We start from the raw sequence: 15,932 nt of genomic DNA on the forward strand, positions 1-15,932 counted from the left end.
CATGCAGACAATACACTCATACACCCAAAATAAAAGGAATAAATTTATTAAAAAAAAACCCAAAATACAAATAAAAAGTAAAACAGCAGCAACCAACTTTGGTACACAAGTAAAGCTGTGGCACAGCAGGAATTCTCTGTACATTCTAGGAAGTAGAGAATGATGCAGCCACTTCTGAAAAAGGTGTGTAGATTCATATGACTAAACACGTGATCGGAAGTCTATTCTCACACACACCAGAAATTGTGCACGACTACTTCAGGCAGCTTTACACATAACAGGACCAAAGCGGAAACAATTAAGGCATTCACTAAAAGGAAATGGATGGCCATACAACAGGATACCACGGAGCAATAGTGAGAGCGACACTAAACACAAAGCATGAATGGACTCCACAAGCATCATGAGGAACACAAGGGTCTCTGTCCAGAGTGTAGACTGTATGATTCCATTCAGCGAAGGCTGTCAGAGGGACCAGGATGGAGCGAGAGGGAGCTTTCTGGGGTGACAGCGATGCTCTGCATTTGACTGATAAAGGGCTTAGGGCCCATAGGTGAATGCAGAAGTCAAAATTCACTCAATGGTGTGCCTCATATTTGTGTTCACCACACAGCACATGTGTGTATAATATACACAGTATATTTCACTGTGAGAACACAAGGTTCTACTGCATTTCTCATGACAAAGCATTTAGTGGTGAAGAGCATGGTAATGGCAATGTGTTCTGGAGTGTACTCAAAATCTTGATAGAATGATAAATAAATGAAGGGATGCTTATGTAATAAGTCTGGTATAGAAAATGGGTATCTGCAGAATCCAGGTGTTTATTGTAAGGATAATAATTGAATAACTCAAATTTTCTATATAGTTGAATTAAAAAATACTAGAAATGTTCCTATTCTCTAATTTCTGCAATCAGAGAAATTTATTCTTCTTTACCTTATTCTTGTTAATTTTAAAATGCTAAGATTGACATGCAGACTTGGAAGTAGTTGCTGCATTTTACAAAGAAAGAAAACATTATCAGTCTTTCTTTAAAGTCATTATGTCCTACTTTTTTAATCTATGGAGAAGGAAAAACAGAACTATAAGGTTCTAACTGCAGAAAAACGATCTCTTGCTATTAAAGTAAAATATTAAGTGAACATTAAATTATGAAATAGTATCTGAAAATCAGAGAATGCTAAATATTTCCTGTAACAAATTGGAAAGAAACACAGAACAGTAATCACAAATTCAGGTTTAACTTGGAAGGCTACTAAGGTCAACCACTGAGCAGCTCAGAAGGACACTCAATGATTTACTTACAGTCATCTAGCTGGACAAAAGGATGAACAGAAAGAATCCTGGGGAATGGTGCTTCACATGGGGTGAGAAGGCTGAAATGGGAAGGGTAGGTGCCAAGAGTGAATAATGTATGGGTTATAGCCAGTAGCTGAGAAGACTACAGTGCAGGGCTGAAAGGCCCAGAGGAAGCCAGAGAGCTGGGTGAATCTTGGAACGATGGGACTTGCAAGTTGCTCCCTAAGGTACACTAGAAACATGGAAGTTCTATGGACAGGAGTGGTTGTATATACACAGCAGGGAGACTGCTCAGCTGCTCTGTGCCGCAGAGGAAGAATGTAATTGGGGTACATTAGCTACATGACCCATCCTCAGAGGCTCATTGACTTTGGAGCCAAACGCCATGTAATTAAGCCTTAACTTGGGACTTGCTTAGGGGAACCTCAGACCTGGGACTAAAGAGTCATGCTACTGGATTGGAGAGGTGGCTCAGTGGTTAAGAGCACTGGTTGCTCTTGGACTTGGGTTCAAGTGCCAGCACCCACATGGCAGCTAACAACCACCTGTAATTCCAGTTCCATGGGATCCAATGCCTTCTTCTGAGCTCTATGGGCATTGCATGACAGAGGTGCACTTTACAAATACATGTAGGCAAAAGACTCATACACACAAAATAAAATAATAAAATATTTAAAAAAAAGATTCATGCTGGAAATTGTTTCCTGAAACCAAGAGAGCTACCACCGTCTGACCCTCCACTGGAAGATGTGCTAAAATCTCAAGCCTGAACAGCGCTGTTTGCTTTTTGTTTTGTCTTCAGACTTTTTCTTTTCTTAACTTGCACTCAGAATCAACACTAAACCCCAATAAAAATAATTTTACTCTGAGAAAGGAAGTATACTTATCAATGAACGTTGGAGTTATGAAGACCTGGGCTGAGACGAGGCTCACCCCACCACTTCCAGATCTGTGATTTGGAGTAAGGTTCCTAGAACCGTCGGATCCTCTTAGTTCCTTATTTGTAAAACAGGAAGGACAGCTGATCCACTTTTGAAGGCTGCTGGGGGAATGACTGGGGCCATGTAAGAAAAGCACAAGGTGTAGTGCCTGACACATAGTAAGCCATCAACAAGGACAGGACTCCTCCTGGTCCTTTTGATTCCTGTTTTCAGGTGAAAATGACTAAGAAAAGGAGACAAAGGTTTGTTTTTAAATGAACTCACGTCTTTTGCAAGATGCCCTTACCTTATTTCAAAAAAAAAAAAAAGAGTAACTTAAAAAAAAAGATTAATCTTAATTATTTTTAACTATGTGTATGTGTGGATCTGTGGTATGCAGCTGCATTCAGAGGGCAGAGGTGTTGGATCCCCTGGAGCTGGAGTTACAAAAGGTTGTGAGCTGCAATCAGACATCTCCGTACCCTACGGTCTCTTCCTTGTCTCCCTTCTGACCACTTCCCTACGGTCTCTTCCTTGTCTCCCTTCTGACCACTTCTCCCCAAGGGGTAACATCACTGCTGACATTGTAGAGAAAAAAGTTTTGCCTGTTTTATACTTGGTATTCATGGACTCACACAGTGAGCACTTTGCTCAGTGTTAGTTTTGGTATGTAGTGGAAAGGTGCTCATTCTGAATGTCATCTTGCTCACCATTTAACCATTCTAGTGTAGATGTGCATCTAGCCAATTTCTTGTCTTCCAGGAGACCAACATATGAAATTGCTGATAGTGCCTACAAAACGGTAATTCTACAAAATTCAAATAAAAATATCATCTTTGGATGAACACATACCATTTATGTGTTTCTGCTGAGCACAAATCTAGGAGTAGAATTCTGATGCTAGGAGAGAATTACACTTATTTTAAATGCAGTCATGCCAGTTTACACACCTACTAATTGTCCCATGTCCTGACACACCTGGCATTTTCCATGTTCTCCAGGGTGCGTGCAATACTTCATGCTCTGATGACTGAGGACTACGTATCCTTACCCACAGACATCATGTGGACAACCTCCACTGAGACTATCTCTTAAGGCTCGTGTTACATAGATTAGACTGGCTTATAGAAATCTTTCACACATTCCAGACTATTCTTTTGTTAAATATATCTACTGAGATTTCTCTCTTTACATTCTATGGGCCTTCTCTCTCGATGTGTGTTGCTGCACAAGTGTTGGTGATTAAATAATCTATCAGTCTGATAATTTTGTGCACTCCACGGTCATGGAGACATGGCACGTCCAAAGTTTTGGTACTATTCTGCCTTCACAGTTGGATATTTCCTGTATGGTATGAGCAGAAGATAAATTTCTTTCCACTGGATATTTAACTACCCAAGAACTAGTTTTTTTGTTTTTTTTTTTTTAATGATCACTGTTTCCCCATGGTACATACATGCTGCTCTACAAAGAACCGAGTAACTGAGTGCTGTCTATTTCTGATTTCTCTATTCTGTTCCACTGAGCAGACTGTTTATCTGTCTAAAGTCCTGCAGTGTTATTGTAGGCCTTTGATTCTGGAAAGTAACCTGGTTTTGTTTATCTTCAAGACTGTAAGGTTACCCTTATCCTGAACATACTGTTTTAAAAAATTCCTATAAAATAAAATAAAATAAAAAGGGAACAACAAATAGGACCAGAAGCAATGACACTTCACTGTGAATGATGGCCAAAATATGTTTAGCTCTCAGGTCTTGATTTCTAAATACTATTCCCCACTAAGAGGAACCACAAAGATTCTTAGAGAAATGGATAATTCTAAGATTGGGTCAATGGATGTTTAAGGAGATCCTAGCGTAACTTATACCAAAAATGAGAAGGGATAGTCAAAAGAACACAAAAGAGTAATAGGTCACAAAGACAGTTTTTTTTATTCTTTCTAAAAAAATATTTTGTTATTTTTATTTTAGTTGTATGAGTATATTGCCTGCATGTATGTGAGTATACCCATGTTGTGCAATGTGTGCAGAGGTCAGAAGAGGGCATTGGATCCCCTGGAACCGGAGTTACAAATGGTTGTTAGCCAACATACGGGGGCTGGGAACTGAACCTGGGTCCTCTGTAAGAACAGCCAGTGCTCTTAACCACTGAGCCATCTCTCCAGCCCATCTTTTATTATTCTTATATTTTTCTTTTTCCTAGTTCTTCTCCTGTTGAATATTAAAATCCAAGTTTTCTTGAGATATTCACAAGCCAGTTACTATAACTAGTTCTTCACTCTAGAAAGAATTTCTATGTTAATCTACTTTCAGTTGCTATGGATGACCAGGTAATGCTGAAGGAGTCTCATTTTCCAATTTGGGGCAATCTCTGCATCAAAATAATGACAGGGTGCTGGTGAGATGACTCAGTAGGTAAAGGTACTTGCTACCCAGTCCAAAGATCTCAGTTTGGTTCCTGGAACCTGTATGATGGAAAGAGAAATGATTCCCACCAGTTATCTTCTGACTTCCGCACATAAGCCATGGCACAGGTGTGCCCCCCACATATATATATATACAGGCACAGAATAAAAAATAATAATGTAAAAAATGATGAAAGTAATGGATAGCACCTGTTTTAAAAAGAATCTATGACTCCACAGTGGTCTCTCCCTTAGAGAAGGCTCGTCATCTCAGAATTCCAGCTAGCAAATACAGAAGGAATCTCAGAATTGGAAAATCATTTTGTAAGTGACTCTGTAATGATTAGGTCATTCAAACAATGGGTAAAAGATGGCTTGGACACAGAACAGTTATGTTTTAAGGTCATATCCTACATACTACTTATGAATTACAAAGAAGAAAAGATGCATTTACACACAAATAGGAGGAGGAGCACTAGCTTAATCAAGGAAGTAATCTCAATCTCATCCAATGGATCAAGCTGTCACATACCTCCTGACATGACTCACTGAGGACACAGTACCTCTAACCAAAAACTCCCACGATGACCCAATCAGACAAATCAAAATTGGTGCCATTCTGCAAAATAACTGGCTTAGATACTTCAAAAATGCCACGTTGTGAGAGACTGGAGGAGAACTGAACTGGATTATGAGGAAATAAGGATCTATCAGCTAAATGTACAGGCTAATGCTTGATAAGATCTTGGCTGAAAAACAGAAAAAATTAAAAGGGGTATTACTGAGAAACAAGAGGAAGATAAACAAGGGCTACACCTTAAACACTGTTATACACGTTTTGATAATTATACTATCAAAAATGGATTTATTCTTTTTTATAATTAAAAATATTTTATTTTATTCCTATTTTATGTGTATGAGTATATGCTTGCTTGTAGGTTGATGCACCCATGTCATGCAGTGCCCATGGAAGTCAGAAGAGGGCATCAGATCCCGTGGAATTGGAGTTATGGATGGTTGTTAGCTGCCATGTGGGTGCTGGGTCTGAGTCCTCTACAAGAGCAGCCAGTTCTTCTAACTGCTGAGCCATCTGTCCAGCCCCAAGAATGGATTTATTCTTACAAGTGCATGCTGATGTATTTGGGCATGCCTGTAACTTATATATAGATGGTTCTTAGAGCTAATAAATGGTTCTAACTCCAGGAGTTAAAAAGAACATGTAAAGACTGTAACTTTAAAATGGGAAATTAGAAGTGAAAAATGTTCATTTATATTTTACCACAGAAAAAATAATTTGTAGAACTAGTAAAAGAGTAAAAGTAGATTCTTATTTTAGTCCTTAAATGTCAAATAGTTTATTATAAAATAAATTGCCGTAAGAGGGTAATCTATTTTAGATTCTTAATTTTCCTGGAAAGTGTAAATGTGTATTTATTTAGAAGATTAAAAGGAGGGCTGTGAGATGGTTTGGTTGGTAAAGGTGCTTGCTGCTAAGTCTTCCAACCTGAGTTTGATCCCTGGGACCCTCATGATAGAGAGAACCAAGTCCCCCAAGGTGTCTTCTGACTTCCACAATGTGTACTGTTGCACATGCACACACACACAATACATAGAGGTAATTTTTTTAAAGATTAAAAATAATTAAATGATTGGCATCTACTACAGATGCCTTAAAATTCCTTTATTCCTTTCTGAGAGAACCTTAAAAGCACTGAAATGAATAGACAGACCAAACTGAGTGAGGGTCTGGGCACCAAACCACCAAGGTACTTGGTTATGAAATCTTTCTCCCTAAAACAGGGACATTTTCTGAGACAGACATAAAGGCAGAATACATCATGCAGAAGAGCACTGATGGCGACTGTCGGCTTTTGTGTGCATAAGCCTGCATGAATATTTTGTACGGCATCTATGATACCTTCTGGCAATCCTGACAGGCTCACTGAAGGACTGTAGAGTAATGTCTCAATCTTCAGGAGACGGTTAAAGGAAAACTGCTCACATAAAATTGAACCTTTACTTTGTAACCTTTGGAAGCAGCATTCGGGCAGTGCGACAGTATCTTTAAAACTATATTCCCAATGAGCAGGTCATTTACTTGATTTAACCTCTCCCTTTATGAGTCTCATTAAAATGGAAGCAGTTACAACTTAGCTCAGGAGTACAATGCCTTTGCCTCTAGAGGAAAGAAGACCTCTCTCCAGGTAAAATCAGGGCTGCACATGGCTGTGTACTCAAGGGCTCTCACCTGCTGTGTGGTAAGGAGGAAAGTCTGGTGATGAGTGGTACAGGGAAAACCCGACAAGGTGCCTTGTTTGTAGATGGATCTAAAAAAATACATGTTGACTGGTTATATTATCAAGGGAAGAGGCAAAAAGCAGGTTTCTGTGAGAAGACACAGTAACTACATAAATATTAGGTATTTATATGATTGCAGTCCTTACAAAAGGAAAAGCTGGAGAGCAACAGCTCATAAGAAGTGCACAGCATGAAAAGATCCCCATCAGCACATTCACACCAGCCAGCACCTTAATTCAAATCAACATCTGGGGGTGCCAGTACTCAGGAGAGTAAGTCAGGGGACACTGAGTCCCAGGCCCCCCTGGGTGATATAGTGAGACCTTGCCTCAAAACAAGCCACAAATAAACCGAAACCCACATATATATGTTTTCAAACATTTGGACTACAAAATGGAACTCTATATACGAAACTCCTCTGATAAAATTTAAAAATGATACACTCTACAGTTCAAAGTCTAAGTATGTTGGTGACTCTTATTTATTTGGTTTCCTCTGTTAGTGGGTTTCCTAGAACTAGTGAGTATGGCCTGGCCCCACCAGCTCCTGGATGGTGCTGCTGGCCTGCTCTAGGTGGCTCATGTGTACACAGACTGGTCCACTCTATCTTTTCTCTAAACTTTTAAATTTTATTTAAACTTTTACACATCAATAAAGAATGAGAATCTACGATGAATTGTGAAAAGTCAGCTCTAAGTAGAATTTCCCCAGTATGGTAATTTAATACTCACCTACCAAATCCCTCTGATAATCCCCATTACATATTTTTTTAAAAGGTTATTTTTTTCACTGATATAACAGCATTATGTGTGTATCATGAAAAACACAAACTATATCAGAGAAAGAAGTTAGGGTGGTGGTGCACCCCTGTAATTATGGTACCAGGAAAGATGAGGCAGGAAGATTTATTAAAAACTAATAAGAGAGAATGAAGGCGTGGCGTTTTCAGGAAAATGGATGCAACTAGAGGCAATCACTAAGCCAGTGAAGCCAGTCGTCGTACGCTTGCTCCCATTTGTGGATCCTCCGTTTTACAGAGACACAGAAGATCATCCATGTGCATATGATGAGAAAGTGATGTGAAACTGTCCAGAGGAACAAAGGGGACTAACTGGGGGGCAGAAGGGTGAGGAAAGGGAGGGTAAAGGGGTGCTGGGGATTATGCTCAATACATAAGATACACAAATGAATATTTCAATATTTAAATGAAACTTAAAGTTGAGGCTCAAAAACAAAACAAAAATAAGAAAAAGAAAGAAAGGAAAGAAAGGAGATGAGAGTAGCGAATGTGGAATACCAAATGACAGACACCCCGCTGCACCAGGACTTCCCAGGCTGGGCTGGCTGTCTCTTGGGTTGGGAAGGGGCTGGTGGGACATTGTGCAACAGGGATAGTTGCTTGCGTTCATGATTAATTACAATTTCATTCCTTGTTTTAATAGAACTAGATGTTCTTGACAAGAAAATTCCCACTTGTTCTACTGTGAGGAGAGAAGCACACCCATTGGTTACTTCTTAATAGCTGGACTATTGTGCCAAGTTGAATCCAATTCAAATACTGAGGCAAATATAATTTTTTAAATTCAGTATTTCTTTTAATTAAAAATTATTTATTATTTTTATTTTATGTGTATGAGTGTATTGCCTACATGCGTGTAAGTGCACCCATGTCGTGTAATGCCCATGGAGTCAGAAGAAGGTGTCAGATCTGCTGGAACTGGAGCTAAACGAACTGCAGGGACTAGCTGACTCTGAACAGAGGTACCTGGCTACATGCTGAATTCCTGATCAACAGAAACCATAAAGATGAGAAATGACTATCGGTTAAGCTGCTAAGGTTTCAAGTAATTTGCTACACAGTAACAGATAACTAATACACCAGGCACACACCTTAAATAGAAGTGATCTAAACAGTGCAACTGAAAGTCTTTATCAAGTAGGTATAAGAAAGATGGCTCTGTGCTGTCTGTAAGAAACCACCTAAATATATACATGGGTTAAAGGTAAAAGCATGGGGAGACAGGAGCTCATGCAAGCTAAGTATAAGAAAAACAGAGGGGCTACATTAATCTCAAACACAGTAGACTTCAGAAGGATCAATGACAAGGACAGAAGATATTTCATGGAGTGAAACGATCAATTCATCAATGCATAAAATAACTGAGTTTCAAAAGTGGGACACAAGAGACTGGAGAGATGGACCAGTGGCTAAAAACACTTGTTGCTCTTGCATAAAACTAGAGTTTGGTTCCTAGCACTCACATCTGGCAGTTTAAAACTACCTGTAACTCCAGCTCCAGGGGATTTGATGCCTTCATCTGGCCTTCATGGGGACCCATACTCACATGTGTGCACATAAGCATGTATACATGCATGTGTACACACACATACATACACTCTTAAATAAATCTTTAAAAAATGCACAGTTAGTCATCCACAGCAAGGTCTAGACTGGGTGGCTTCAGAGTTTGTGGTATAACCACTGTGTGTGCTACTTCCTTGGTGGCTCTTGTACATCAAGCATGCAATGCTGAGAGCTTAAGACATGCCCTGTGTGAGTTGGCCACATCCCTTCATCTTCCAACAACCTGTGAGGCCCAGCTAACATTCCCACACATAAATGAGGTATGGGCTTTAGTGGCCCGACACTGTGTATCTAGATAGCACAGTGGCATGGACTTGACCAAAGCTGAATACATAAGCCCTCTTTCTTTAAAACTAGGTTCTGCAAGAATCTTCTCTACATTAATTTTCTGTAGTCAGGGGACTTGCTTTCAAAGATCTATGTATCCAACAGTTTCACAGGATTACAGGGCATTCTGAATTGGCAACTTTGCACTAGATACTGAAAATCTAGAAATTATTTTGGACTAAGGGGCACAAAAATCATCTCAATGTTTGTTAATAATATATTTTAAAAAATATCTTTCAGGGTCTGGCAAGATGGCTAAGTGGGTATTAAAGGCTCTGGCTGCCAAGGATCCGAGTGCAACTGATTATGACTAGTATCAATACATACAGATCATATGCATCAACATCTCACTGTTATGAGCAAAAACAATGAGTCTTTCCGTAAGAAACAGTATATTTTAAAATGAAATGGAGATCTTTTTTAAAGGTTAAAAACTCATTCAATTTTATGACTTACAGGGTTTATACTGAGTTCAATATTGTATACCTAAAAATGATATAGGCACTTTTAAAAGAGATGTATCTTTGCTCTGGAAACTGTTAATGAGTATGTTAAAGCTGTAATGAAATGCTTCTCCACGAACACCTATACTCTACCCCCAATTATACTGAAAGAAAAATAAATCTACAAGGGTAGTTTTGAGTATTTCTGAACTTGGTACCAGTGGAAAGAAACTCAGTAGGGACTGTAGACTGGAACCTTCCATCAATGAGGGGGCCTGAGTGGCATAAATACAACACTCCACTCCTAAGGGTACAGGAACCATTCAGCCTTATGAATGTATACACTTCGATGAGAAAAGGCATTTAGATAGTTCAATAGTTGAAGAAAACAAAAATCAATGTAGTCTTTTAAAACACTTGGCCTTGAGAGTCACAGCTCTTGAATTCTTTAAATTTTAGTTTTTTAGTCTGAACTTGATTTCATTGATATAAGGTCAAATCTCTTATCTTAAAAAAATCCTCCAAATTATAAACTTTGGACATCCAAATAAAAATTTTCACATACACATTTGAAGGTGTCAGCATCGCATACTGTGGAAAGCCTTTAGCGATCAGGTGGCACTCTACTTTCATGTCTGAAAGAAAAGGGGAAACTAACATGCATGTATCCATATGTCAGAAGATATATTAGAAGAGTAATTCCTCTTCATACTAAGAAAATGTCTAGGTAAATATCAGTTATTTTTCGCTTGAGAAAAACACCCTTCCAAATATTTTCCTTTGCGTTTATATTTTGAACACTAATCAAGAGCCACACAATTCTCCAGGACTTTTAAGAAGTTCTAGAGGTCAATTTATTATTTCACTTTAGTTTTCATTATTGTTGCTGTTTTGAGACAGGGTCTCAAACCTCTTAAAGTAGACCAGGCAGTCCTCGAATTCACAGAGATCTGCCTGCCTCTGCCACTCAGGTGCTGGCATTAAAGGTGTGTAGCACTATACTTAGCTAGTGGCTGGTTGGTCTGTTTGCTGCTGTTGTTTTGTGAACTACGGATAGCTAGAATATTCTGGGTTCCTAATATGATACCTACTTCTACCACTAATTTTGAGGCTTAGTTGAGATAAGTCATTTACTTGTTTGTGCTCCTGTTCTTAAAAATCATTCAAAACATATTACATTCCTACAACAGAAAAATGGATACGAAATTCTAAGAAATTTCCAATTGTGTAGGAGTCTTACTTAATAGTTGGAATTTTGCAGATTCACCTAAGGATTAACCCACTGAAAAGAAATATGTGAACAGGGTAACAAACCACACAAACTCTCGTGATAACTTGCCTCTCCAGAGTGGAAGAAGTGTCCACTTCTGGAATTTCAGACATGCTACTCAGACTTCCGATGGGACAGCCACAAGGCTGGTAGCAGTTAAGGCCAACTATAAACCAAATAAATCCTAATTACCTATTTCCTTAAGTAGTCCAGATTCCAAATCTCGGGTTCTGCCCTTCTCATTTATTTTTAGCAGTATACTTTTTAAAATAAGAAAGTATAATAGCACACAATAAAATAGCTTAAGGGGACCCAGATGAACTGACAAACAATTTACAGCCCTGCCTTTGATGACCTTAAAACATCATGTAAAATGGCTGCCATTACCTCAAGAGCTTCCGGGGCAACATTCTAAGTCACTGGATTTACACATCCCAAAGGTCACTGGGAAACAAGCAGGCAGACACATACATGCATTCTTAACATCGATGTTGATTTTGTAACAGGTGATTTCTGGATCTAATTAATTCCTTTGTTAAATGATTTGGGCAATAATAAAAAATGAGAAATGGGATTATGCCAGAGATTTTCTGGAATTAAAGTGAAAAAAATTTTATAAGATGATTCAGAATAAGAAATCTCTTTAAATACTACAAATAGCTACTTTATTATTCCAAAATACCAAGTGTCCTCTGTCTAGCACTTATCACACACATCTCAGTCCTTCAGCGTCTCTTCGATCTTATCTCCTGTGTTAATCTCTTCAGAACAAGGACGTGGGAGGGAGAAAAGCTGTAAATCAGCACTCTGTGATGGAGGGTCTGTTTAGGAGTTTACCAAGTGGACCGACCCTACTGGAATTCCTGCAAGCAGCCTGTGAAAATGTCAGCACAGAGTCTGTTCATGAGGGCAGAGTCCCTAGGGAGCTCTGAGTATTGGCCTGTTTGTCTTTTCACATGCTTCACAATCTCAAAGTCCTTCCTGGTAGACACTGACTGGTGCCCAGGGAATGCTAGGATTGTGGGAACTGGCAGCACCCACAACAGACAACTTCATGGGAAACCCATGCCCACCGCCTTTACCCTCCCAGGGCTCATTAGACAAAGCATTCTTTAATGTTATGAAGGTATATGGAGAGGCAGGAAGAAAGAAGTAATTTTGGAAGCTGGGAGCAAAACTTACGATATTCACTTCATATAAACGAAGATACTGCATTCTCAAAGTATCCACACTAATAACAAACAACCCAAGTGCTGTGTGCTCTGTGCTATTTGAAACACTTGGCAGAGATTAATCTACTTACTGTCATAGCAACCCATAGGAGCAGGTAGTAGGTATGATGCCCAATTTGCAGGGGAGGAAAAGAGGCAGAGGGAGGAAAATGCACAGTTAGTCATCCACAGCAAGGTCTAGACTGGGTGGCTTCAGAGTTTGTGGTATAACCACTGTGTGTGCTACTTCCTTGGTGGCTCTTGTACATCAAGCATGCAATGCTGAGAGCTTAAGACATGCCCTGTGTGAGTTGGCCACATCCCTTCATCTTCCAACAACCTGTGAGGCCCAGCTAACATTCCCACACATAAATGAGGTATGGGCTTTAGTGGCCCGACACTGTGTATCTAGATAGCACAGTGGCATGGACTTGACCAAAGCTGAATACATAAGCCCTCTTTCTTTAAAACTAGGTTCTGCAAGAATCTTCTCTACATTAATTTTCTGTAGTCAGGGGACTTGCTTTCAAAGATCTATGTATCCAACAGTTTCACAGGATTACAGGGCATTCTGAATTGGCAACTTTGCACTAGATACTGAAAATCTAGAAATTATTTTGGACTAAGGGGCACAAAAATCATCTCAATGTTTGTTAATAATATATTTTAAAAAATATCTTTCAGGGTCTGGCAAGATGGCTAAGTGGGTATTAAAGGCTCTGGCTGCTAAGCCTGATGACCAGAGTTTAACCACTCTGGCCTCTACACAGAAAAATAAAAAAATACAAAAATTAAAAATATTTTTATTTCTCTCCTAGAAATACCAATTTTAAATATCCTGAGCGAGCTAGTGGTCTAATATGGCAAACTTTTCTTTTATATAATACTTAGTGGGGAATTGATAAAGCAGCCCAGTCAGTATCTTCCTAATTGTTATGTCAAGATCATGGCTCTGTCAAAGAGAGCTTTCTAGTATGTTGGTATGAATCTCCAAACTGCAGTGTTGACCATCCTAACACTTGGTAGTTTTTAAAGTTAGCCTACGAGAACCAAAGGCAAATGGTGAATGGGACTTTTTGCTTTATTTATTATATCCTTATTCAATACATATCAAAATTTTACATTGGTGAATACAGATATTAGCACTTTCTCAATGAAATCAGCAATGCATATGAAAAGAAAAGAACACAGATCATTTGGGCTTTAAAAAAAAGTTGAAATAGTGCCTTTTAAACAAACAGTCTGGTGCTACTATAAAAATGCTAAGTGCTAATACGTACCTTCCAGCCCTTGAGAAGCACAAGAGAATGCCACACAGTTTAAAGTAGATGCATTATTTTCTAGAATGATGACATCAAATCAATTTCTCTTTCTTTTTGAAAATGGAGGAGTATCTGTCTGAAAGGGCTCATGTATGTCTAATAATACCACAACATACTAATCTGGATCTATGGAAAACTCCATCAGTTGGTTGAGATGGAAGCATATTTATGGTTTTGCTGCCCAATGAAGAACACAAGACAAAAGTGAAAATGAAACAGTAGATGATGGGATGAGGAACGGCAGTCAGAAGGGACAATGGCTGAAGCTCCAGACAGATACTATGGTGGGTGTGCTGTGACACAGAGTGCTTCTCAGACTTACCCATGCTCACAGACTGAGCCAGCGGAGGAGGCTGGAGTCCTGACTCCCCAAAGACTACACTTCCTGTTAATAACAGTGAGGGCAGTAGTGAGGCAGGAGAGCCAACAGTAAGGGATAAAGGAGTTACAAAAACATCGGGCATGACTGCTCATTAGTTTATGTGATTAATAACTACAAACCAAAGAGAAAATGTTAATCCATTTGTTAGTCTCATGTTTGTCTTGTTGTTGTCTGTTACAACATTATTGTCTGTACCACATTATTGATATCTTAAAATGTAAGCTAAATGACAGAGGAGTGAAAATAATTGTGGGTTATGTTTTTCCAGTACCCTCTATTTAGAAATAAGTTCTTTTACAGGTAAGGTAGAGTACAGGTATCTGATGTTTATTCAATAGGTCACTGCGGTGAGGTTAGGTAGCAGACATAAAAAAGAGCCCCAAGTTAATTTTACTAAGTATGTGAGCCTGACTCAGGGAGTGATCATAAAGTCCAAGTAGCCTGGACAGGTCTAGGCAGCCAGGAACTTACAGATTGGTAATATTTCTTAGTTAGTCTTTATAATACATGCTATTCTACATGTTGTAGTTGCTTTTTGAGGGACAGCAGACTTTTTCCTTCATAAATTAGTTATTCACTGGTCCAATGTCTAATAATAACATATAGTGGATTCTATTTTAAGAAAATCATGTTGCTGGGCGTAGTGGCGCACACCTTTAATCCTAGCACTTGAGAGACAGACGCAGGCAGATCTCTGTGAGTTCCAGGCCAGCCTGGTCTACATAGAGTTCCAGGCCAGCTGGGGCTACAGGGAGACCCTGTCTCAAAAAAAAAAAAAAAAAGAAAATCATATCAATTTATACAAGAAATATATCTTTTGTTTCTTGAATGTAGTTAATAGAAAAGCCTTAATGAATTTTTAGGTAGGCATTTCTTTAGGTTTAGGATGGTATGGTTTCAATAGTGGCTTAAGCCACTAATTACTATTATTCTCTAAGTCTTCCTTTTAATATAGGATAATTGCTGATGCCCCAAGGGTATTTCTGTAAGAGACACAGTTTAAAAGTTTGGAAAAATGACTTGAAATGAGGTTTGAGGAGTGCTGTGAGTGGGGCTTCTTTGAAATCATGAGCTTTACCTGTCCCCAAAGCCCCAGCAACCCTAAAGCTGACCCTGCTGCATCAGATCAGACTCACTGCCAGCTCAAAAGGCGGGAAGACAATTCCCGCACAGCCTGTCCTCCTCAAGGCAGACACTTCATGGGTGTGTTCAGGAACATGCTGAAGCAAACTAAATCCTTAGTAACAACAAAACTATCTAAGTAAGAAACCCAGAGTAGAAAAAGAGGGCAGACAGGTGATAGGCACTGACATTGTGAAACAAGGCATGTTATTTAATAGGAGAATTCATAAAGTCATCATGAAACAGAAGTGCCTCTCCTGCCCTTAAGGTGCTAGTCAGGCTTCTTTCTCGTGTTGAAGGGTTCAGGAGATAAACTGTCACAAACAACATCATATATGAGCTGCCACAACTAATTAAGAACTTCATTTGCAGTTGTCAGTTTACAGTTTGCTTCTGAACTCTATAATTGTGTGTAGTCTAAATCCCAAAGGCCAATTTAAAAAACCAAAACTTTGACTAAGGAAACTTACAAATATACATTTCTCTTAGCCTAATTCCTCAAAACAGAAAAAAAGAAAGAAAGAAAGAAAGAAAAGAACCAAATGGAACAGAATGACAGAATGTTT

General features: G+C 39.0%; 1 protein-coding gene across 5 annotated transcripts in view; it reads right to left on the reverse strand.

Moving 5' to 3' along the window:
• Mrtfb (myocardin related transcription factor B) overlaps positions 1-15,932 on the reverse strand; it is a 199,837-nt gene that overhangs the window by 101,529 nt on the left and 82,376 nt on the right. The window contains exon 4 of one of the 5 annotated variants that reach the window (XM_017797350.2): positions 14,185-14,247. The exons of the other annotated variants lie outside the window; for them this stretch is intronic. Within the exon in view, the coding sequence (XP_017652839.1) occupies positions 14,185-14,247 (63 nt within the window). The remainder of the gene's footprint in view (positions 1-14,184; positions 14,248-15,932) is intronic. 5 annotated transcript variants of the gene reach the window in all.

The sequence above is a fragment of the Nannospalax galili genome, unplaced genomic scaffold (genome assembly GCF_000622305.1).
Source record: "Nannospalax galili isolate Female #2095 unplaced genomic scaffold, S.galili_v1.0 scaffold32, whole genome shotgun sequence".
Lineage (NCBI taxonomy): Eukaryota > Metazoa > Chordata > Mammalia > Rodentia > Spalacidae > Nannospalax > Nannospalax galili.